The following is a 24,344-nucleotide window of genomic DNA, read 5'->3' as shown; positions in this document are numbered from 1 at the left end:
TTGTGATGCCTCCTGCTTTGGTCTTCTTCTTCAAAATTGCTTTGGCTACTCGGGGCCTTTTGTGGTTCCATATGAATTTTAGGATTGCTTGTTCTAGTTTCGAGAAGAATGCTGGTGCAATTTTGATTGGGATTGCATTGAATGTGTAGATAGCTTTGGGTAGTATTGACATTTTGACAATATTTATTCTTCCAATCCATGAGCAAGGAATGTCTTTCCATTTCTTTATGTCTTCTTCAATTACCTTCATAAGCTTTCTATAGTTTTCAGCATACAGATCTTTTACATCTTTGGTTAGATTTATTGCTATGGATTTTTTTGTATATGGCTTTTATTATGTTGTGGTAGTTTCCTTCTATTTCTAGTTTTTTGACTGTTTTTATTATGTTTTATGTTGATTATGTTTTTATTATGAAAGCGTGTTGAATTTTGTCAGATGCTTTTTCTGCTTTGGGATGATTATGTGGGTTTATTTCTTTCATTCTGCTAATGTGTATTAGACTGAGTTCTGTATGTTGAATAATTCCAAATCCATTATTTTTTCCCTACACTGTAGCCATATCTTCCCCTTTGATTAAAACATTTAAGTGGTTTCCCACTGCTCTAATTAAAAAACCAAAATTAAGCATCCAACTTTGACTCAGGTCATGATCTCACAGTCTGTGAGTTCGAGCCCCGCGTCAGGCTCTGTGCTGAGAGCTCGGAGCCTGGAGCCTGCTTTGGATTCTGTGTCTCCCTCTCTCTGACCCTCCCCCGTTCATGCTCTGTCTTTCTCTGTCTCCAAAATAAGTAAATATTTAAAAAAAATTTAAAAAACCCAAATTATTAATACAACCTGTACAAACTTTGCTTGGTCTGCCTTCTTTTTTTTTAATTGAAGTATAACTAATATACAGTGTTATTTTTATTTGTATAATGTATTTTTATCTGTATAATTCTGTACATTACTCTTAATGACTGTATTCTCTCTATACTCTACTTTTCATCTCTGTGACTTATTTATTTTATAACTGGAAGTTTGTATCTCTTAATCCCCTTTACCTATTTCACCCATCCCCCTAGTCACCTCCCCTCTGGCAGCCACCAGTTCTCTGTATGTAAGAGTCTGGTTTTTTTTGTTTCTTTGTTCATTTGTTTCATTTCTTAGATTCCACACATGAGTGGAAACATATATTTGTCTTGTCTGGCCTCAGCTTATTCTATGCCTCCCTTAATCTAAGGGCCTTTAGCCATATTAACTATTTTTAGTTCCTTGATGGAGCCATGCTTTCTTCCCCTAATGGGACCTACTTTCTGTTTCCTCTGCTTATTGTCTCTTTTGTGCATAGGAAACTTTTACCTCATATTTTATCTATGTCATTTCCTAAATAAAACCTTTCTTGACCCTGTCAATCTAGGTAAGGCCTAGATTACATCTTATTTTACTATGTACTTCTTTTGAAGCAAGTAATTTTCTATTCACTTGTGTAATTATTTAATTTTAGATAATAAACTCTGTAGACTATGAATTTCATGAAGGCAGGGGCCATATCTATTTTGTTCACTGCTACACCTAATAGGGTAGTCTGCTGCTCAGCACATAGTTAGGGCTCAAATATTTGTAGCATAAATGAGTGAATGATGGTTTCTTGGATTTACCTCTTGATTAGAAAGGTTATTGAAAGTTTTCAAGAAGATTGACATAATTAGATTTACTGTTTTAGAAAGTTCTGTCATTTACTGTTTGTTGAAAGATGAATTGGAAAGACACATCTGAAGATTAGGAGGACAGATAATTGATTGTGATCATCTTCTAGGCCTCAGATAGTAGGGGCCTGAATAAAGGCAGCAGCAGTAATGATGGAGAGGGAGAGATTAAGAGGGAGAACCAACAGGATTTAGCAATTGATGAGATATAGTCATGGTGAGGAAAAAGGAAAAGTCAGGTCTCAAAATGAAATACCATATATGAATTAGTATGAAGCAGTATTACATAGTAGTTAAGAACAGAGACTTTGAAGACTTAGTATGTAACTTACTAGCTGTACAGCTGAATGATTTTGCTTAACATTTGTTTATTCAACTCTGTTGATTGTAAGTGACTGAATTCATAGAGGTTAAATGAAATAGTATATGTAAAGTGCTTGTATTCATACAGTTTGCTGTGGACTTGAACAAGTCATTTAACCATCCAAACTCAAGTTTCTTCTGATAGAAATAATCTATTTCCTGTACTCTGTTTGTTGCAGAGTTACTTTGAGAATGGAAAGCCTCTGAAAACTGTAAATTGTTAATCATGGTAGCTAGATATATTAATCATACCTAGTAAGAGAGGCGATGATCTCTGTCACTTTGTCTTTAGTCTGACCTCATCTCTTGATTCATCTTTGTAAGATGGATACTTCTTGACTATAAAAACTGGATTAGTAGAATTTACTGGGAACAGCTTTCTGCCCATATGAAGCTCTCTGTGATAAATGACTGATGACTTCTCAAGAAAATAAATCTTAACAGGGAGCTGAGGAGATTCTTGTTGTCTAATGTGGAAGGGACAAGAAAGTAAAATTGTCAAGAACCAACCCTGGAAGGTGGAAATAAGGTGCTGGAAATTGGCCTCATGAATTTTTGATTGTCTGCGGGCTGTGCTTATTTTTTTTTAAGTCTATTTATTTATTTTGGAGAGGGAGCTCATGTACCCACAAGCAGGGAGGAGGCAGAGAGAGAAAGAGAGAAAATCCCAAGCAATCTCCATGTTGCCAGTGCAGAGCTCGACATGGGAGCTGTGAATCGTGAGATGGTAATCAGAGCTGAAATCAAGAGCTCGGCACTCAACTGACTGAGCCAACCAGGCATCCCAAGGGCTGTGCCTATTTTTATGATTGAGTTGTATATTTTGAGCTTTCCTAGCTTTCCTAGCAAACCAGTAAAAAGAGCTGGTATTATTATTATTCCATCTACAAGATGAATAAAAATCAGAAGTTCAAACTTGGAATTCCCAATGTTTGTTTATTTCACCCTGCTATATTGCCTTTCCAAACAAAGATAGCAGATGTAGTTAGTTATCTTTAAATGCCCATGTTATGTGATATTGTGTATAGGAATTTTGCCTAAGGGCAAGTCATTTTTTTTTCTCCTGCTGTGTATTTGTTGTGTGATCTTGGGTAAGGTTTTTATTTTCAGCCAGACTTTTACTTTCCTTATTGCTGACAGACGTGTCATCTCACTCTTGCTTTTGAATTGAGTCTTGGGGCCCAGCTTCCTCAACTGCATTTTTCTTTGAAGTTTTTAGTGTTGTAGTAATATGGTTTCCTGTCAGTGTTGGTCAATATTGGTTTGCTCTCTTTGTACTGTTACCCTAAATAAATTTAGTATGTTCTTATTCCTACAGGTTTTCTGTGCTTCCTGCTGTAGCCTGAAATGTAAACTGTTATACATGGATAGAAAGGAAGCTAGAGTATGTGTAATCTGCCATTCAGTGCTAATGAATGGTAAGTATTAAAACAGGTTGAATTCACAGTTACCAAGACAGAACAAGAGAATTCCTATGAAAAGACTACTGTTTTTTCCTGCCTTTTTCTATAAGTTGTTCACCTTCTCAAAAGTCACAACTTTAACTAAAAATATGGAACAAATTTCCATGTTTTGAGAATATTGTAGCATTTCAGAATCCCTGTGCCTAACTTAATAAACAAATGTTAAAGTCAGGTAAGTTTTGCAGGAAGAATGGAGGTTCTGGTGGAAATCTGGTGCTGTGTGGCTTTAATGCTCCTGTGGAATGACTGGAGTGGGATGGGGGTGGGAAGCAATTGACCACTCAGATGATGAAATATTAAAATTGGACTGAGGTTTTCATTTCAAGGGAAGCTGTCTATTTCTAGGAAATACCTTAATAACTTAAAGTGTATTCTTATTAACAACTTGGTTGTCACTCATCTTGTTAAAAATAAATTATTTAGCGTTTCAGATCAAGTAGAGGAGTTCATTTTTCTGTCAGAAATCTCCTTAATACTATTTAGATTTGTTATAAGAATATTGGTTTTGAATTTAGTTATATGGTAAAAGAACATGGCCAGGAGAAGGTAAATATAGCTTGTCCAGTGTTCATCTTTTGTGGGACTGGAAATGAATCCAAGGGCATTTTAGTTTAGAATTACAAAAAAAAAAAAAGTATTTTTGTAAAGAGATACAAGAAAATTAATCAGGCTATAGTATTTTCTCTGTATGTCTTTGTACAGTTGCCAGAAGAATTACGAATAAAATTTTGAACTTGGACAAAAGTTGATGCCTGTGCCAGGGTAGCGTGCCTCCTGGAGGCGGGAATCTATCTGCTCAAGACCCCTCCTGCTCTGTCTGTCTGCGTTGCTCATAGTGATGTTTTCCTGTTGCTGGCTTATTAACTACTGCATGTCAGTTAATCTGATCTGTTCTGATCTCCTGTGATCCACCCAATTTCCTCCCATTTCTGAATTCTTACAATTTTGATCAAAATATTAATTCATTCTCTCTACTCTTAAGGGTCAGTTTTTAGATGGTAGTTACTTCACTCAGTTGTTCAATTGATGATTTTTATTCCTGCTTTCATTTTCAGACATATATCCACAGAAAAGAGCATGCTGCTTAATTATAGTACCCAGTACCTCTTTTATTTGATGAGGTCTTTCAACTTGATAGCTTCTTTTTTTTTTTTTTTTTAACTTGGCATATCCAAAGATGAAGGAAATGGCAGAGGATTCATATGGAATACTTATTTTTATTAAGCCAAGGATGCCCTTACCAGGGAATCCTAAAGTAATCTACTTTTTCTGGTTTTTCCAGCAGTCTTTCCTCTCGCATGGCTTAGCGAAGTCTTTTTCTGAATATTTAATTTGATGCTTTTCAGTGTTCCCTATCCCTTTTTCCCTTTCTCCTTTTCTCTTCCTCCCCTCTTTCTGCCAATGCTTTCAAAGGAACTTAGCTATTGTTTTTAGCCTTGTCCTGAAGTTTGGAGGCAATAAGTATTCATGATCTTATGGATCATTCTTTGATATTGAATGAGAGTTTTAAAAAAGATGCTTTAAAAAATTGGGTGTTTTCCATTCCTGAGCATGTGGTATTACCTGAACCTAGAAGATAAAATTTGGTATCTTTCATTTCTGTAGCTCCTTTCATCTTATTTACTTTAAAGACAATAGTTGATATGTCAATATTTAGTAAAATTATAGAGTATACAGAATCTTAACACACTTGTAATCATTCATATTGGTTGATGGCACTTGTATGATATTGGCACATTTTCATGTTCAGATGGGTCCTATGCTTTTGAGACACACCAAAGATGTAAATTGGTTGTTTTCGCTGGATACTTTTACACGAGGTAATGATTACACAATAGCAGAATTCACAAAAATGTTGAGATGTGTTCTCTTCAGCGTTAGCTTTTAGAATTTTTCAAGTGAAATTTTTACCTCAACTAAGAAGAGCCTAAAAGTCTGTAAATGAAACAAAAATATCATACAATGGAATTATGCTATTTTAGGCCCAATTTTGATTTTTGAAGAACTTTATAAAATGTGTTGAATGTTAAACCCGCCCCCCCCCACCCCCAAATATCTAAATTTCCATCCCAGCTGCAAATCCTTAGTAAGTTTGATGTTTCACTCCCTCTTAAGGGAATGTATGGTCTCCTTTAAAGAAGCCAGGGGCCTAGTCTTTAATCTCAGACTGATCTGCTATTAGTCTGTACCAGAACTATCACATAATTCTTATTTGTTGCTTCCAAGTAGTTTACTTAACTAAATGGTCTCCTTTATTGAATAAAATAACCTATCTCCTTAATACTTTCACTAGTTGGAAGAGAGAGTAGTACTATGAGTGTTAATGAGGAAGAGCTACATTATTTATCCAATATTGAGGAGGTCTTGATGTCCATATTTTGCAATCCATTCACATTGATTGTCTGTATTTGCTTTAGCTCAAGCCTGGGAGAACATGATGAGTGCCTCAAGCCAGAGCCCTAACCCTAACAATCCTGCTGAATACTGTTCTACTATCCCTCCCTTGCAGCAAGCTCAGGCCTCAGGAGCCCTGAGCTCTCCACCTCCCACTGTGATGGTACCTGTGGGAGTTTTAAAGCACCCTGGAGCAGAAGGTAGGGAATCATGTGCTCTTCTCTCTCCTTTTCCTCACCAAGTTCCTCTGAAAAGGTGCTGATGTGATTTTACAGCACAAGTCTTTAAAACACTGTAGATAAGTCCCTTTGGGTGGTTATTAAAGTGGAAGGAACAAGGTGAGAAATGTGTCAAGACTATTTCTGGGCAAGTAAAGAATAATACTGTGTTACCTGATATTTTGGAGGCACCTCCAAAAATATGCCAATACTCTCTCCAAGTTAAGAATGGAGTGATTACACTGCTCCTACTTGAAAAGAGATACAGAATTTGAAGTTGGCCTGTAAAATCCTAGCTTCAGGCCTACCTTAATGTTCTTTGTAGGAGTTTATGAAAATGGAGAGTTCTTTCTTTGGAGCAGCCCGTTTTAGTGTTGCATTTTGAAAGCCCATTGCCATTTTCTCTTTTCATTTTTAATCTATCCAAATAAGAATATGAACATATTGTTAGGTACATAGACTTTTATAAAATCCAGAACTTTCTGATTATATCATATGATAGAAAATTATGGGCTCAACTTATTTTAGTTTATTTATATCTTTATGATTATGATATTGTCAGGTGAAAGATACTTTGTAAGTTCAGGAAATTATCAGTAGTAAAAATAACAGTTATGTATTTCCTTAAAATGGTCTTGTCAGGAAGTTTCCCTTGATAATTAAAATCAATCTTCTTTCATTAATTTTATGTCTTTTTGTCTAGTAATATTCCCTTTCCCTTGCTAAATAGCCCTCCTCCCCTTTTGAAGATCAGAGACTTCTACTGACATTATCATGTTCTTCCCCATTTTCCCCTCTTCAGATCATCCCTTAGTCATACTCCTTGTATTTTTATGAGTTCAGGCTTTCTTTCTTAAAATCTTTACTCTCTTTACTTCATTTGTCATTTTTGTTGTTCTTCCCTAGTCTCTCTTTGTTTTGGCTGTTTGGAATTGATTTCTGGAATTGGATTTAAAGAGATCATTTCATCGGACTTAGTTTTCCAGCTTTTCCCCTATCGCAGACCACTTTTGCACTGCCAGATCAGTCTTTTTTCATCTTCCGTTACTCTTTAGCCAGAGATCTGGTCAGTTTGCTTCCCAATTCTCTTACATATCTGTGCTAACTCTTCCTTTATTAGTAAATAATTCTTCAACATTCTTCAGGGCATCTTTTGCCCTTTAAAAATACCATATCACTTTTCCAGATATTTAATTCCCATGGAAACCTCATACTTTTAGGAGATGTGGACATCTATTGCTAGATATTTTTTCCCTGTGATTAATTTATTTCCTAGGCACTTAAAACACCTTTCTTAGTTTCTCTGTCAGTGATATGGAACAGAATAAGTGACATAATTATAAGTGTACTTACAAACTCTTAATATTTTAAAGCAAAGTATTTTAAATCTTTATGTTTAAGTTATAGAAATAAAGAATATATTTAAACTCGTATTTTATTAATTTATAACCACTTTTATACACAGTTACAGTTCTTATATTTATAATTATAAGATGCTAAATAGTGACTTCTTTGTACTTCTGGAAATGGTGACCTTCTCTTCTTTCATGTTAGAAACGCTACCAATATCACAGTGATGCCTGTTTTATTTTTCTGGTTCCTCAAGTGGCTCAGCCCAGAGAGCAGAGGCGAGTTTGGTTTGCTGATGGGATCTTGCCTAATGGAGAAGTTGCTGATGCAGCCAAATTAACAGTGAATGGAACTTCCTCTGCAGGAACCTTGGCTGTCTCAAATGACCCAGTTAAACCAGTAACTACCAGTCCTCTACCGGCAGAGGTAAGAAAACAAAACGGCATCTAAAAGTGAGTACTTAGTTTACTCAGCATTGTGCTGCTTCTGTCTTGCTATTTTCTAAGTTGAGTGACCTTTCTGTGGAAGCCTATAGGTTTCAGGTACAGCTTAGGATGTATGTGTGTGGTTCGGGAGTAAAGTAAATGTGGCAAAATCAGTTCTTGTTTGCTATGTATTTGGAAGGTTTTTTTCAGGGAAAGATTCTCATGAAGGTTGTTCTCAGTGAGCTCAGGCTACTGCTGTAGTTAGAGCTAATGCAGAGGGAATCCTGCTCCCTTTGTACATTGATTTTCGAACAATGTTTCACAGGTTCTGTGGTGACCTTTTGGGAGTGCCATGATGAGGAAGGGCCAGGCCATATAAAGGTGGCCGAGGAGTCCCTCTATTCCTTTCTTTTCAACCAAGCATCTCTACTTTCTTCTGTTCTACTTTTTGGTTCCCATGTAAGATTTTTAACGATTTTATTTTTAAGTAATCTCTACAACCAATGTGGGGCTTGAACTCACAACCCCAGGATCAAGAGTTGCATGCTTTACCAACTGAGACAGCCAAGAGCCCCTGATAGGTTTTTAGAAGATAAATTCTGTTTGAATGCAAGAGGAAGCTCTAGTGAATGACTGTTACAAGGAAACAAGATTCAGCTCATTTTGCAAAATTAAACCAAGTTAGTTATTTTATTTTTGTCTCTTACATTATTCAACACTCTTTTTTAATACTTATCTGATAAAAAAATACTTACCTGATAAACTAGAAGAATTTCATTTTAAGATTAATAATTCTTTTATTTTACCAGATAAGTATTGAGATAATAGTTATCTTTAGGGCCAGACTAGAATATATTTTTCTCATATTTATGGCCTAGTAGAGTGTGTGGCACTTAATAGGTACTCCGTGAATGAAATAAATTCCTTTTCACAGGTGGTATGTAAGTAGAGGCCAAATGACCACTTTCTATGATATTAAAAGGTGGTTTTATGCATCATTTCCTGTACTAGACTTTAAAATCAGGTAATAATGGTTTGCCAATAAAATTTTCCAAATTTCCTCTTACATGATGTATTGAGAACATTGCAAAATTTTTAACAAAAACCCACTAAAAACTGATAGCATCCTAAATTATAGATAGCATAGATAAAAATATAATAAGACATGGACATTTGAAACAATTTTTTTAATGTTTTATTTATTTTTGAGAGAGACAGAGCATGAGCTGGGGAGGGGCAGAGAGCGAGAAGGAGACATAGTCAAAGCAGGCTCCAGGCTCCAAGCTGTCAGCTCAGAGTCCAATGCAGGGCTCAAACCCATGAACTGAGAGATCATGACCTGAGCTGAAGTTAGATGCTTAACTGACTGAGCCACCCAGATGCCCCAACATGGACATATTTTTAAAAAAATAGTTTTAATCTTTATTCAGGTATAAAATCTAGATAGTAAAGTATTTAGGGAGCATTAATCTTTAGGAGACAACTTGATGAACTTATAGACACACACACACACTTGTGCAACCACTACCCAGGTGAAAATACCTGGGTATTTTCCAGGACCCTTTCCATCACTTTGGATGGTTCCCTCATGCCCTTTTTCTGTCAATACCTGCCTAATTTTCCCCATGGTAGCCCCATTATTTTGACTTGTGTCACCATGGATTAGTTTTGACTGTTCTTAAATTTCATGTAAATGGAAACATATAGTGTATATCGTTTTGTACGTAGCTTCTAACTTTTTTGTGTTTAGCTGCTCAAACTAATGACTATGAGATTTATTCATGTTGTGTGCACCAAAAGTTAATATCTTTTTATTGCTGGATAGTGTTCCATTGTATGGATATACCACAGTTTATCTGTTTTCCTGTTAATGGACATTTGGATTATTTCTAGTCTTTGGCTTTTGTTTCTTTTTGCTTAAGTTGTATAGAATATGGAGAATATTATTTTAATAGATTTTGAGTATGTTCTGTTAAATTGTTAAGTGGATTTAACTCTATCCGAAATGTCTTTTTGTAACATTATACTTTATTAAATAGTGTAGTAAATATGATCTTCATATTAATGAGAAATGAACTTGAAGTTTTATTTAATTGTATAGTAAATGAAAACAATGACTTATTTTAATCTCTGTATTTTATCTGTTAATTTTTTTTATTGTGGTAAAATATTCATAATGTAAAATCTGCCATTTTTATCATTTTTAAGTGTACAAACCAGTGGCATTAAGTCCATTCACATTGCTGTACAACTATCACCACTTTTCTTAAAGCTATTTTTAAAAATCAATGAAAATGAGACTTTAAGTGGACCCAAATGCACTCACTGAAGGTTCAGAAATTATGAGATAATATTGAAATTGTGTTTCTGTTGCCACTGTGGTTTTAAAAAATATTTTCTTTTATGGCAGAGAAGACCTGGGTAAAGAAAGCTTTAACCCAGGCTATAAGGCCTCTTTTCTTATTCTGATTTCATGATGCCAGAAAGAGAAACTATACAGTTGGAAATATTTTCATAGTATAAACCCAGTCCTTTGGGAAATAAACCACAGGTTAATGAGAAATTTGTGCTATTTTTCAAAAAGTATGGATTGCAAATTTTCACTTAAATTCCCATTTATATCCCATTTATATTCTGCTAAAGTGTTGTCTGTAATGCTCACTTTGCTGATTTGCTTTCCTAGACGGATATTTCTCTATTCTCTGGGAGTATAACTCAGGTTGGAAGTCCTGTTGGCAGTGCAATGAACCTAATTCCTGAAGATGGGCTTCCTCCCATTCTCATCTCCACTGGTGTAAAAGGAGGTATGTGGACTTACATGTTTAAACAAGGATCGTGGGGTGGCTCAGTCGGTTAAGTGTCTTGACTCTTGATTTCGGGTCAGGTCATGATCTCACAGTTTGTGAGATCAAGCTGCACTTTGGGCTCCATGCTGTGCTTGCTCATGCTGTCTCTCTCTCAAAATAAATAAACTAAACAATAACAACAAAACAAAAAAAAAGAAACATTTAAACAGTCATAGTAATGGCAAGTATGCCAGATGTTATCTTCTAAGAGAGAATTTGAGTTTTAACCACCTTTTTCTTTTCCAACAAAGAAAACAGCTACTCAGTGGCATGAAAATAATTGTTGCTGTTACTGATAGTTTTAGAGTAAATTTTGTGTTTTTATAGGGTCATTTCATTCGTTAGAAGTATATATTATACAAATGTACTTCATTGGCACTTTTTTCTCTATATTTTAAAGCACATAATACTCTTAAGAGTTGCTTATGGTTGTAGGATTGGCCCACCTGATAAAGTCAGGACATTAATGTAACTTTTTGTCTTGCAGTATAATATGCATTCAGAAATGTACATAAAGTAAGCAGAGACCGCTGAACTTAAGTAGCAATTTTATTGTTAAAAAAACATTTTTAGTGTTCTGGTAAGAAATAAAGTTTCTATCCAGTCAAAGGAATGCCTATCTTTATGTGAAAGTTTGTTGTTGATAGATCCAGATCAGCATTTAGTTAGTACATTTTTAGGAGATGATTTATCAATAATCTTTCCACACTTTTGTTCTAGTCTTTTACCTGGTCTCCTTGCCTTCATTCTTTCTCTCCTTTATTTTATCTTCCATGTTGTTGCCAATTATCTTTTTAAACATAGATATTATCATATATTGCTCTGGCTTAGAAGCATTCAATGGATTCCCAATGCCTTCAGTATAAATTACTTATTTTAGCATACAATGTTCCTTTTAACTTTATCTCAACTTTCCTTTCTAACTTTGTTTCTAGCCAATACCCCAGCATATTACATGCATACTCCAGATTATTTACTCTTTCTGAATATTTACTTTCTACACTTCCATATTTTTTCATATGTTGTGGAATAGTCAGGAGAGAATGGACTGGACTGCAAAACTGAACAAACCTGAATTCTAATCCTAGTACCCTTATTTGCTAGCTGTGATCCAGTGGGTAGGCCATTTATCCTCTCTGAATCTTTTTCCTAGTCTTAAAAAAAATTATGTAACTACACCTACTTAAAAGTTGTTGTGAATATTAAATCAGATTTCATACTAGAAGTTATATAGCAAGAACAGTGCCAGGTGCAAAGTACTCATGTAATTAATATTTTCCTTATCTTCCTTTTCTCTGCCTAGCATACCCTTGTATAATGGAGACTCCTTGAAGAACTCCTCAATTTTTCAGAATCCAGATTAATGAAAAACCCTTCTCTGAATTCTTACCTATGCTACCTCTGTAGTAGCATTTTTAATTCATCTCCATTTGAATTCTTATAGACCTTTACTGTACTAACACTTTTCTTATTGTAATTTAGATATTTTATAGGTCTGATTCTTTCACTTAGACCATGCATTCCTTCAGTCTTAATTTACGTTTCTGTCTTCTCCTACTATGGTGCTGGGCCTAGAGTGGGCTCTCAGCAACGTTGGCTGAAGGTATTATGCCATGTCCCAAATAGTTTAACAATGAATTTTCATATAAAGTTAAGCATCTTTTGATTATATGGTGCCTTTGCTACTTTACTACAACCCTCTAAAAATAGTCTTTTGTTAGTAAAATTATGACTTAAGTTTCAAATTTTGGTTATTTTGGTAAGTCTTAGATTTATAAGTTAAATTGGCCTACTCTATTGTTAAATAAGAGTACAAGGTTCCATTTTCATTAAGTCTAATTATCAAAACCTCTCCTACTAAGAAACAACTAGTTATTACTGTCTCTTCACCAGAATTTTGCAATTTTGTATTCCAGTAGAATAACTTCGTACAAATATCTTCTTCTTTTTAAAAGTCACTTAGAGGTGCCTCGGTGGCTCAGTCAGTTAAGCGTCCGACTTCGGCTCAGGTCATGATCTCGCGGTTCGTGGGTTCGAGCCCTGCATCGGGCTCTGTGCTGACAGCTCAGAGCCTGGAGCCTGTTTGGGATTCTGTGTCTCCCTCTCTCTCTGCCCCTCCCCCACTCGCACTCTGTCTCTCTCTGTCTCAAAAATAAATAAACATTAAAAAAAAAATAAAAGTCACTTAGTATTTCTCTTTTCAATAAATATTTTCATTGGCAGAGTAGACATTTCCCCTTACATCCAAAAAATAGTTTTTTCGTTTCTTTTCGTCAGTAGGAAATGGTATCTGTTCTCCCTGTCTATAATGATGCATTTTTTAAAATTTACTTCTGAATTAGTTAGCATATAGGGCAACAATGATTTCAGGAGTAGATTCCTTAATGCCCCTTACCCATTTAGCCCATCCCCCCTCCCACAACCCCTCCAGTAACCCTCTGTTTGTTCTCTATATTTAAGAGTCTCTTATGTTTTGTCCCCCTCCCTGTTTTTATATTATTTTTGCTTCCATTCCCTTATGTTCATCTGTTCTGTTTCTTAAAGTCCTCATATGAGTGAAGTCATATGATATTTGTCTTTCTCTAATTTCGCTTGGCATAATACCCTCTAGTTCCATCCACACAGTTGCAAATGGCAAGATTTCATTCTTTTTGATTTTCAAGTAATACTCCATTGTGTGTGTGTGTGTGTGTGTGTGTGTGTGTGTGTGTATACACACACCACATCTTCTTTATCCATTCATCCACCGATAGACATTTAGGCTCTTTCCATACTTTGGCTATTGTTGATAGTGCTGCTATAAACATTGGGGTGCATGTGCCCGTTTGAAACAGCATACCTGTATCCCTTGGATAAATACTTAGTGCAATTGCTGGGTCATAGGGTAGTTCTATTTTTAGTTTTTTAAGGAACCTCCATACTGTTTTTCCAGAGTGGCTGCACCAGCTTGCATTCCCACCAGCAGTGCAAAAGAGATACCCTTTTCCGCATCCTTGCCAACATCTGTTGTTGCCTGAGTTGTTAATGTTAGCCATTCTGATAGGTGTGAGGTGGTATCTCATTGTGGTTTTGATTTGTGTTTCTCTGATGATGAGTGATGTTGAGCATTTTCTCATGTGTCGGTTGTCCATCTGGATATCTTCTTCGGAGAAGTATCTGTTCATGTCTTTTGCCCATTTCTTCACTGTATTATTTGTTTTTTGGGTGTTGAGTTTGATAAGTTCTTTATAGATTTTGGATTATAACCCTTTATCTGATATGTCATTTGCAAATATCTTCTCCCATTCGGTCAGTTGCCTTTTAGTTTTGCTGATTATTTCCTTCACTGTGCAGAAGCTTTTATTTTGATGAGGTCCCAATAGTTCATTTTTGCTTTTGTTTCCCTTACCTCTGGAGACATGTTGAGTAAGAAGTTGCTGCAGCCAAGATCAGAGAGGTTTTTTTCCTGCTTTCTCCTGGAGGATTTTGATGGCTTCCTGTCTTACATTTAGGTCTTTCATTCATTTTGAGTTTATTTTTGTGTATGGTGTAAGAAAGCGGTCCAGGTTCGTTTTTCTGCATGTCGCTGTCCAGTTTTCCCAGCACCACTTGCTGAAGAGACTACCTTTATTCCATTAGATGTTCTTTCCTGCTTTGTCAAAGATTAGTTGGCCATACGTTTTGTGGGTCCATATTCTGGGTTCTCTATTCTGTTCCATTGATCTCAGTGTCTGTTTTTGTGGCAGTACCACACTGTCTTGATGATTACAGCTTTGTAATATAGCTTGAAGTCCGGGATTGTGATGCTTCCTGCTTTGGATTTCTTTTTCAAGATTGCTTTGGCTACTTGGGGTCTTTTCTGTTTCCATGCAAATTTTAGGATTGTTTTTTCTAGCTCTGTGAAGAATGCTGGTGTTGTTTTGATAGTGATTGTGTTGAATATGTAGATTGCTTTGGGTAGTATTGACATTTTGACAATATTTTTTCTTCCTGTCCATGAGCATGGAATATTTTTCCATTTTTAATGTCTTGTTCAATTTCTTTCCTAAGCTTTCTATAGTTTTCAGTGTATAGATTTGTCACCTCTTTGTTTAGATTTATTCCTAGGTATTTTATGGGTTTTGGTGCAATTGTAAATGGTATTGATTCCTTGATTTCTATTTCTGTTGCTTCCTTGTTCATGTATAGGAATGCAACCGATTTCTGTGCATTGATTTTATTTCCTGCAACTTTGCTGATTTCATGGATCAGTTCTGGCAGTTTTTTGGTGGAGTCTTTTGGGTTTTCCATAGGGTATCATGGAAGTATCATGTCATAGGGTATCATGTCATCTGCGAAGAGTGAAAGTTTGAGTATAATGATGCATTTTATATGACTAATCAAACAACATGCAACTTACAGGTTTTCAATTCCTTTTCTGTATCTTTACATTCTACAATAGTTATTATCCATGATTTTGACTTCAAGCTGGGAAGGCTACTGTCATTCAAAATGGCGTGGCTGAATATCACGCACTGTGCTTTCAGGGATTAAATGGGAAAGGTTCTGTGCAAGGTCTCAAGTATTAACTTGTCCTTGTTTGGAATATGTTGTGTGATTTACTGGTGATTTTGGTGATTGATATATGTACTGAACTCTTGACTTAGAGGAAGTATGTCATGAAACCAGTCACTTTATGATACTTTTATTATCTGGGTACATTTTTAAAGTTTAATTTTTTTAATGTCTATTCATTTATTTTGAGAGGGGGGAAGGGACAGAAAGAGAGGGAGAGAGAGAATCCCAAGCAGGCTACATGCTCAGTGAAGAACATGATGTGGGGCTCAATCTCACTACAGCAAGATCACCACCTGAGCCGATAGAAAGAGTCAGTCACTTAACCAACTGAGCCACCCAGGTGCTCCTAAAGTTTAATTTTTTAATGGTAAAAAATTTCAACAGTACTAAAGGATATAGAATAAAAAGGATTCTCCTCTACCTCAACCCCTCAACATCTTTTCATCCAGAGGTAACTATTTTACCGTCTATTACCACTTTAGTGTATATCATGGTTTATTTCATTTTATCTTATTTTTTATTTAAATTTTAGTTAACATACAATACAATACTGGTTTCAGGAGTAGAACTCAGTGATTCATCACTTACATACACTCAGTGCTCCTCACAACAAGTGCCTTCCTTAATACCCATCACCCATCTAGCTCATCTCCTACACACCTCTGTCCGTCATGGATTATTTTAAATGTTGGCCTTAGAACATGTAGTATGTAAAATTCTTCTTATGATAGTTGGAAAATTTTTTTAAATTAAAGGGCTGTCTTTAGACTATGGCATAAACCATTTTGTGGAGAAGCCTATACATAGGATAACCATGTTCTCATCCAAACTGGACTGGGTTACTTTTGAGAATGAAAGGGACACTATTAGCATGACACTAAGACAGCAGGTATAAACCTATGTTCACCCTAACTACAAATCAAATGTTTAATTCTTTCCTGTGGATAATCAGCCCATTTCTCCATCAGATTTCTTTCTTGGTTTGTCCCTTTAACTAATCCTTTACATGTTTTGTTTGTTTGTTTGTTTTTCCTTACAGACTATGCTGTGGAAGAGAAACCATCACAGATTTCAGTAATGCAGCAATTAGAGGATGGTGGCCCTGACCCACTTGTGTTTGTTTTAAATGCAAATTTGTTGTCAATGGTTAAAATTGTAAATTGTAAGTTAGAATTTTTTTTAATTAAAATGAGATACTTTACTGACTCATAGATAATAAGTAAAGCTTTCAAATTCGGTACACACAAGTATTTTTATATGGATGGATCCACAGCTTACTGAAAACTGGGTACGGAAGAAGTTGGTTTGTATAATATATCCCAGAGGACAACTATGGGACTAACTGAAACTCTTGAGATGAGATAGATGAATTCTCCATGGAGGAAAGCCAAACAAAAGTTGAACTGATCTAAGTTCTTCCTGAGATGGATGTGCTACGTCACAACTCCCCACCAGAGTAGAGGAGGTGGATAAATTATCCAGGAGGATCAAACAATTTACATGCTAGATTTAAATCTCATACACCTTAGTTGTGTGCAAAGCCTTATTTGAGAGAAATGTTAGTTAGCTAACACATAGTAAAACTTCAGTACCTTGTAAGTTAAGATTCAGAAACCTCTCAGTTCTTGGGGCTAGTTTCTTGGGCATCAGAATGAGTTAGAGGACAATTAGAATCTTGATTCTAAGACGGTGTTGGAAAATAGAGAATGCATTTATCCTGGATGAATGTTAATAGGCAGAGTTTTGGAGAAAGGAGGGAAGCACTGGGGAACTATCCTCTCATTCTCACTGTATACTTATTTTAAGTTGACCTCAGACACCAGAAACACCTATATGCTACTTCCTTTGAGGTTCTATATTAATAAAATACAGGTTTCTGGTTTACTTGTTAATTGTACCCTTGTATGTTTGGCCAGTTGTTAATGCTTGCCTCCTTTCCTTCTAGAATCATATTTTAAAATAACTTGCTTGAAATTTCAGTTGACCATATCTAGTTCATAATTTATACTTAGAAAATAGCTAACCCAGAATTCCTGAAGTGTACACCATCTTAATATAGTTGGATTGGATGCTTCCTGTTTAGATACATAAAGTAACATTCCCTAAAGTGAGAAAAAGGAATCTATTAATTTTGATATACATTGTGATATCTATAATTATATTTGAATCCTATTTCAATTCCTTTGGGGATCCTGTTGTGTTGGAGTATAAATAATAAAGGTATCAAAGAATGAACATTAACTACATATGGCTTGTGCTATTGGTTCTCCACAAAGTCTTAAGGTAAAGAAGTGGAAGTAAGTAGTCCAGAAGAGCCATCCTCTCACCACTTTCACCACTTTTTACAGAATGAAACCAAGTAAAATCATGTCTCTGTTTATCTAGAATTTTCTCCCAAAAAGGACTGGCTGGTTTAGTCAGTAAGCATGCAATGCTTGATCTCGGGGTTATAAAGTTCAAGCCGCACTTTGGGTGTAGAGATTACTTAAAAATAAAATCTTAAAAAAAAAAGAAAAAGCTATAATCTTTCAGTCACAGATTAAGTTTAAAAAGTATATGTAAAAGTATATATTTTTTAGGCCACAAGCTGAATCCAAAGCTATAATCTTGGCTTTTATTGTTGTTGTTTCTAGTTTTACATAAGTAATTATTTCCCTTGGTAGAGTGACTTTTTTAAAATACAGGTGGGGGGGGAATATATTCTTTAATCATTATAGCCTAGGATACCTAGTTTTGTTTAATTTATTTAATTTTTAATGAAATGTTTTTCTTTAGTAATTACACCTTCCAGTAATAGGAGTTAAAAGTTTTAATTGCATTTTCTTTTGCTTTTTTCTTTTACTTCCCTTCCAGTTGTTTTTCTAAGTATTTGCTTAAAGCCAGAGGCATTGGTATGTTTTATTTTCTACAGTTGTTTTTTGGCTCAATGCATTTATAGTGCACAATTGAATTATATAGTTTCAGTATGACCTATATTGTTCTTTGCTGTATTATAGCACAGGTTTCTCTGCATTTTTAAAGGAAAATATTAAGAAGAATGTCTTTATTTTTATATATTTATTCCATTTATAGATGTGAACAGGAAGTGCTGGTGTTTCACAACCAAGGGAATGCATGCAGTGGGTCAGTCTGAGATAGTCATTCTTCTACAGTGTCTACCGGATGAGAAGTGTTTGCCGAAGGATATCTTCAATCATTTTGTGCAGCTTTATCGGGATGCTCTGGCAGGTGGGGACGCTTTATGACTTAGTCTGCACCCTTTATAAGATGATAAAAATTTTTGGAGTCAGATGCAAAATAACAATCATAATTTTGGAAGCCTGGCATTGGACTTTGGTATCAGTAGCAAGTTAGAACTTGCCAAGGTTTAAGGAAATATAAATTTTAGTGCTTTACTTGGTGTAGTCATTATTATTTTACAGAATCAAAGTTGTATGAGAATCCATTGACCATGATGTAAGAATATTTTCCTTTGAGTGGTTTAGGGGTCATGATATTGGTACCTGGTAGAAGGAAGCATAATCATAACTTACTACTTGTTTTTTCACTTAACAGTACCTATATAATCATAACGTAAATACTCTTTATTTAATTTTCAAGTTTCAAAAGCCACTAGCATGGACAACTTTATTATGGTTTCAAAATAAATTATAAATATTGTTAGCCCTAATAATGTAAAAGTATGTGCATAGCTATTGGAAAAGACTAAGAATACTAATAGAAAGATATTATAAGTTGAGAGAGAAGAAGTATGTTTATGTATACATTTGGCATTACAAAGTTAACCTCTCCTGAATTAACAGAGGCAGTAAGAAGTGTTGTAGTTGAGCTATAACCTCATTATCATAACCGGAAATAAGAAAACAATATCTGTAGTTGGTAAATAGAGTATAAGAACTACAATAAATGAATAGAAGAGATTGTCTCTGAGGAACAAGCCTTGGAAAGGGGAGTGAGGTTGACCAGGTGTTAAAATTATTTTCATGTATTACTTGATAATGTTTTATAAATATATTAAAACTATAAATTATTCATGCTTTCTGAATGCAGTAATTCCCCTTGTGGGATTCTATGCCCCCAAAAAAATACCTAAAATGTAAAATACACTTTGTAAAGGAAGGTGTTTATTGCAACATTACTTAAATTTAACACAAAAATTTAGAGGTAATCTAAATGCCCAGCTATAGGTGAAAGGTTTAGCTGTGTTATACTGATGAGATGTATGCATCTTTTTTAGAGCATTTTTTAGCCATTAAACGTAATATTTATGAACAGAATGTAGCAACATGAAAAATGCTCTTGAAGTAGGTACAAAAGCAGGATATAAATGGCATCTTTAGTGTGGTTATAGCTTATGCATAAAAGATTATACCTTGATGTCTTAGTCTCTGTGATCATTCAGGTGTAATATTAAATGAGGACAAGGCAATACATTGGCAACTGACCACATACCTATGAAGTATCAGTCCTAAAATGTATGGGATTAATATGAAGTCAGGTGGAGCTGTCAGGCCATGTAATACTTGGGACCTAAATTTATTTCCAGAAATGAATTGAAACAGTCACTTTTCTCCTCAGTTTGGATGTATTCACATGTAAAAACTATAAACAGAGAAATGACATTGGGGGCCCAAGCAGTTGGGGGGTTTGAGAGGGAATTAGGGACAAAGGCATGGGAGGTTCATGAAGGTCTTGTTCAGAAGTCCATCCTTTATTCTTCAGACAATGAGGAACAATTGGAAAAAAATGAGGGACAGAAGCAGATTTGCATTATAGAAAGATGACTTTAGAGGCAATACGAAAATGGATCAAAGTCTATGTGTCTCGTGGTAGGTAAACTGAGCTAAGAAGCAGTGAATAAGCAAAAAATTATCATGGTTAAACACTAGACTACAACTCAACAATAAAAAAAATAAACTGCTGATACATACAACATGGATGAATATCACAGACATTATGCTGAACAAAAAAGTCAGGTACAAAAAAGTACATATTACGTGATTCCATTCACATGGTTCTCTGGAACAGGCAAAATGAGTCTGTGGTGATAGAAATTAGATCAACGTTTCCTGGGGTGAGTTGGGGGTGAGTTGCCCCTGACTATAGAGGGGCCCTAGGAACTTTCTGGGATTATATAAATACTTATATACTATATAGTGTTAGGTATAGTAGTTTCATGAATGTTTACATTTGTCAAAACTCATTGAACTATGTACTAAAATTGTTGGGTTTTATTGCATGAAATTGTGTATACCCCAATAAGATTGACTTAAAAAGTTTTTTGTTGAGATATAATTGACTGTAACATTAGTTTCAGATGTAAAATATAATGATTCAATATTTGTATTTATTGTGAAATGATCACCATGGTAAGTCTAGTTAACATCCATTTTCATACAGTTACAATTTTTTTCTTACCGATGAAAACTTTTCAGATCTACCCTCTTAGCAGCTTTCAAATATACAATGCAATATAATATTATTATAGTTCCCATGCTCTACATACATCCTCAGTACTAATTCATAACTGGAATTTTGTACCTTTTGACCACTTTCACTGGTTTTACCCACCCTCTCAACCCCCATCCTTCACCCACCCATCTGTTCTCTAAATCTATGAGTACTACGGGGTTTTTGTTTGTTTGCTTGTTTTAGATTCCACGTATAAGTGAGATCATATGTTATTTATTTATCTTTGTCTGGCTTAGTTTACTTGAAATAATGCTATCAGGGTCTATCCATGTTGTTGCAAATAACAGAATTTTCTTTTTTATGGTTGAATAATATTCCATTTTATATATGTGCACCACATTTTCTTTATTCATTCATCTGTTGATGGACACTTACGTTGTTTTCATGTCTTGGCTATTGTAAATATTGCTGTAATGAACATAGGGTGCAGATATCTTTTTGAGTTAGTATTTTTATTCTTTTCAGATAACTATCCATGAGTGGAATTGGCTGGATCATTTGGTAGTTCTATTTTTTATTTTTGAGGAGCCTCTATACTGTTTTCCTCAGTGGCTACACCAATTTACATTCCCACCAGTGGTGCATGAGGGTCCCTTTTCTCCACATCCTCACCAACACTTTGTTGTTTTTTAAAAAGCTATTGTTAGAATCCAGCAAGAAATTAAGAAATTATCAGGGTTTAATAAAGTAATTTAGTAATAGCAGTGGGAATAAAGAGTGTCGGAAAGATAAAAGACAGTGATGTGTCATTTCAGTAGGATTTGGTAATTAACTGTATGTGGGGGATAAGAGGGGACAAGTCAGTGGCTTCACATTTCTGGCTTGGACATCTGAGTGGACTGTGTTCTTATTCATCGAGATAATAGAAGAAGAGCAGATCTGGCAGAGGAGTGGGAGATTGGTTCTTTGTTCAGTGTGTGGAGTTTGAAATATTGACAACAGTGGCGATATGTAAATAGACGATGAATATGTGGATACAGATGGACCTCAGGAAGTAGATCTGGGCTAAAATACAGATTTGAGAGACTCGGTATTTATGTGATTATTGAAACTATGGTAGTGAATGGGACAGGCCAGTGTGAAGAGACTAGAGCTGAGAATGGAGCTCTGAGGAATACCAACAAGGAAAGGCTGTGGTCATTGCATGAGTCATTAAAGTACATGTTTACCATAAGTGGTTACTCATTTTCCATAAGTATCCTTCTATATCAGTAGAGACCATTTTGAACTATCATTTTAAAATGCAAAATTTCTACAACAAAACTTACTTTGAACTGACAGTAAGATAATAGTGAAAGTCTAAGGTGAGATTATAACACATGTAAGCTGTTTTAAATATTATCTGTAATATAGGATGAGGGCATGCACATATATATCTAAGTAAATGACATTTCCAAGGCATAAACAAGTAATCTTTAAGGGTCTATCCTCAAATAGAAATCATTTTGCAGCTCATAAAAACTAGGAGGTATCTTTGATCATCTGGTACAAACTCTTCATTTTTTAGATAGGGAAAATGAGACGTTTTTAGATGAGGAAAATGAGAGGTGTTAATGGCTTGTCTAAATCACAGACTTAGTTGGTGGCAGAACTAGGACTAAGGCTCCCAGACTACTGTTCTTTACGTCAGTTGCCTCTATGTGTACATAGCAGTTTTAAAAAACAGGTATGCATCTGAGTTATACCAGTTTTAAGAATCCTGTATTTTAGAAATCAAAGTAGTAACTTGATATATAATTTCACTATATTTTTCTTTAATAAGTGGAAACATCTTTTAATTAGTGGAAACATCTTTAATAAGTACAAACATCTTTTACACCTAAATGTAACACATTGCATGGAATTGGCAAATTCTGTCTTAAATTTCCTGAATGTGAAAGCCTTGAATACTCTATCACTTGCATGGTGGTTACTCTGCCATAAATCACTCAAAAAGCCTTAGAAGCCTGGGATGTCTGGGTGGCTCAGTCGGTTAAGTGTCTGATTTTTGATTTCGGCTCAGGTCATGAACTCATGGTTTGTGGGTTCAAGTTCTGCATTGGGCTCTGCACTGACAGCATAAATCCTGCTTGGGGATTCTGTCTCTCTCCTTACTCTCTGCCCCTTTCCTGCGTGCTCACTCTCTCACGTGCACTCAAAATTAAGATAAATAAACTTAAGAGAAAAAAAAAAAGCTCAGGGGCTCCTGGGTGGCTTAGTCAGTTAAGTGTCCAACTGAATCTCACAGTTCATGGATTCGAGCCCCACGTCAGGCTCTGTGCTGACAGCTCGGAGCCTGGAGCCTGCTTCAGATTCTGTGTCTCCCTCTCTCTCTGCCCCTTCCCCACTTGCACTTTCTCTCCCTCTCTCTCTCTCCCTCTCTCAAAAGTAAACATTGGGGCGCCTGGGTGGCGCAGTCGGTTAAGCGTCCGACTTCAGCCAGGTCACGATCTCGCGGTCCGTGAGTTCGAGCCCCGCGTTGGGCTCTGGGCTGATGGCTCGGAGCCTGGAGCCTGTTTCCGATTCTGTGTCTCCCTCTCTCTCTGCCCCTTCCCCGTTCATGCTCTGTCTCTCTCTGTCCCAAAAATAAATAAAAAACGTTGAAAAAAAAAAAAAAGTAAACATTAAAAAAAGTATAAAAAAAAAGTCTTAGAAGCCCTTGAATGAACTTTCTTTACAATTTCCTATGTATTTTTAATCTATATATATTTGATAATAATGTGTATATATGTGTTTCTTATTTAACATATAATTTTTTTGTCATGCATAGTTGCTTATGCTTTCCAAAGTGAGAGGGAAAATTACATTTTGTGAGTAATAACATTCTGAGACTTTAAGCATGCCTTCTGGTTATTATAATGCCATGGGAGATTCTAGATTATATATTGTTTCTTGCCATCTCCCCACCCTTCTTCTATCTTTTGTACTTGATTTTTGCAGATAGACATGCAGAACATGTATTTGAATGAAATGAGAATTGTATCTACCAGATTATTATTTCTAGAGTTAATGTTTGGTTGTTTCCCTCTCTTACTCAAAACTTTTAATGAGCTTTATATTGCCTTCAGAATAAAATAAGTTTATTTATTTTGGGATAGAGGGAGCTTCTGTGGGGAAGGGGTAGAGAGAGAGGAAGAGAGAAAGAAAACCAAGCAGGCTCTGCACTGTCAACGCAGAGCCCAGTGTAGGGCTTGAACTCATGAACTGTGAGATCATGACCTGAGCTGAAATCAAGAGTTGGAGGCTTAACCAACTGAGCCACCCAGGTGCCCCTCAGTTGTCTTAAGCCTTACTCAGAGATGACTTTTTTTCATGAACTCTTCCCTAATAATCCTCCCAGATAGAAGTAATCTCTTCTTCTGAACTTTTTTACTTACCTTTAAAAAATTATTTGGTGTATATAAAAGCATTTAAATATATTTTAAAAATAATTTTGGAAGTTATAAAGCAAAATAACAAAATAAACACCCATAAACAAAATACCCAATTTAGGAAATAATGACCAACCCCTTGAAGCATTGATCAGTGACCAATCTTGATTACATCTTCCCTCTAAACTTTCCTAACCTTTAGGTAACCACTGTCATCAGTCTTGTGTTAGTAGTTTTCATG

General features: G+C 35.5%; 1 protein-coding gene across 2 annotated transcripts in view; it reads left to right on the top strand.

The window, feature by feature from the left end:
- ZFYVE9 (zinc finger FYVE-type containing 9) overlaps positions 1–24,344 on the top strand; it is a 213,668-nt gene that overhangs the window by 121,180 nt on the left and 68,144 nt on the right. Inside the window, exons 5-10 of one of the 2 annotated variants that reach the window (XM_049617176.1) lie at positions 3,368–3,467; positions 5,930–6,106; positions 7,839–7,900; positions 10,583–10,703; positions 16,321–16,443; positions 18,354–18,509. In XM_049617176.1, coding sequence (XP_049473133.1) covers positions 3,368–3,467; positions 5,930–6,106; positions 7,839–7,900; positions 10,583–10,703; positions 16,321–16,443; positions 18,354–18,509 — 739 coding nt within the window. Of the gene's footprint in view, positions 1–3,367; positions 3,468–5,929; positions 6,107–7,730; positions 7,901–10,582; positions 10,704–16,320; positions 16,444–18,353; positions 18,510–24,344 lie in introns of both variants that reach the window. The other variant, XM_049617175.1, reaches the window with a different exon arrangement.

This window comes from Panthera uncia (genome assembly GCF_023721935.1).
Source record: "Panthera uncia isolate 11264 chromosome C1 unlocalized genomic scaffold, Puncia_PCG_1.0 HiC_scaffold_4, whole genome shotgun sequence".
Classification (NCBI taxonomy): domain Eukaryota; kingdom Metazoa; phylum Chordata; class Mammalia; order Carnivora; family Felidae; genus Panthera; species Panthera uncia.
Note: the sequence above shows the minus strand (reverse complement) of the source record. Positions and strands in the feature narration are given on the sequence as shown.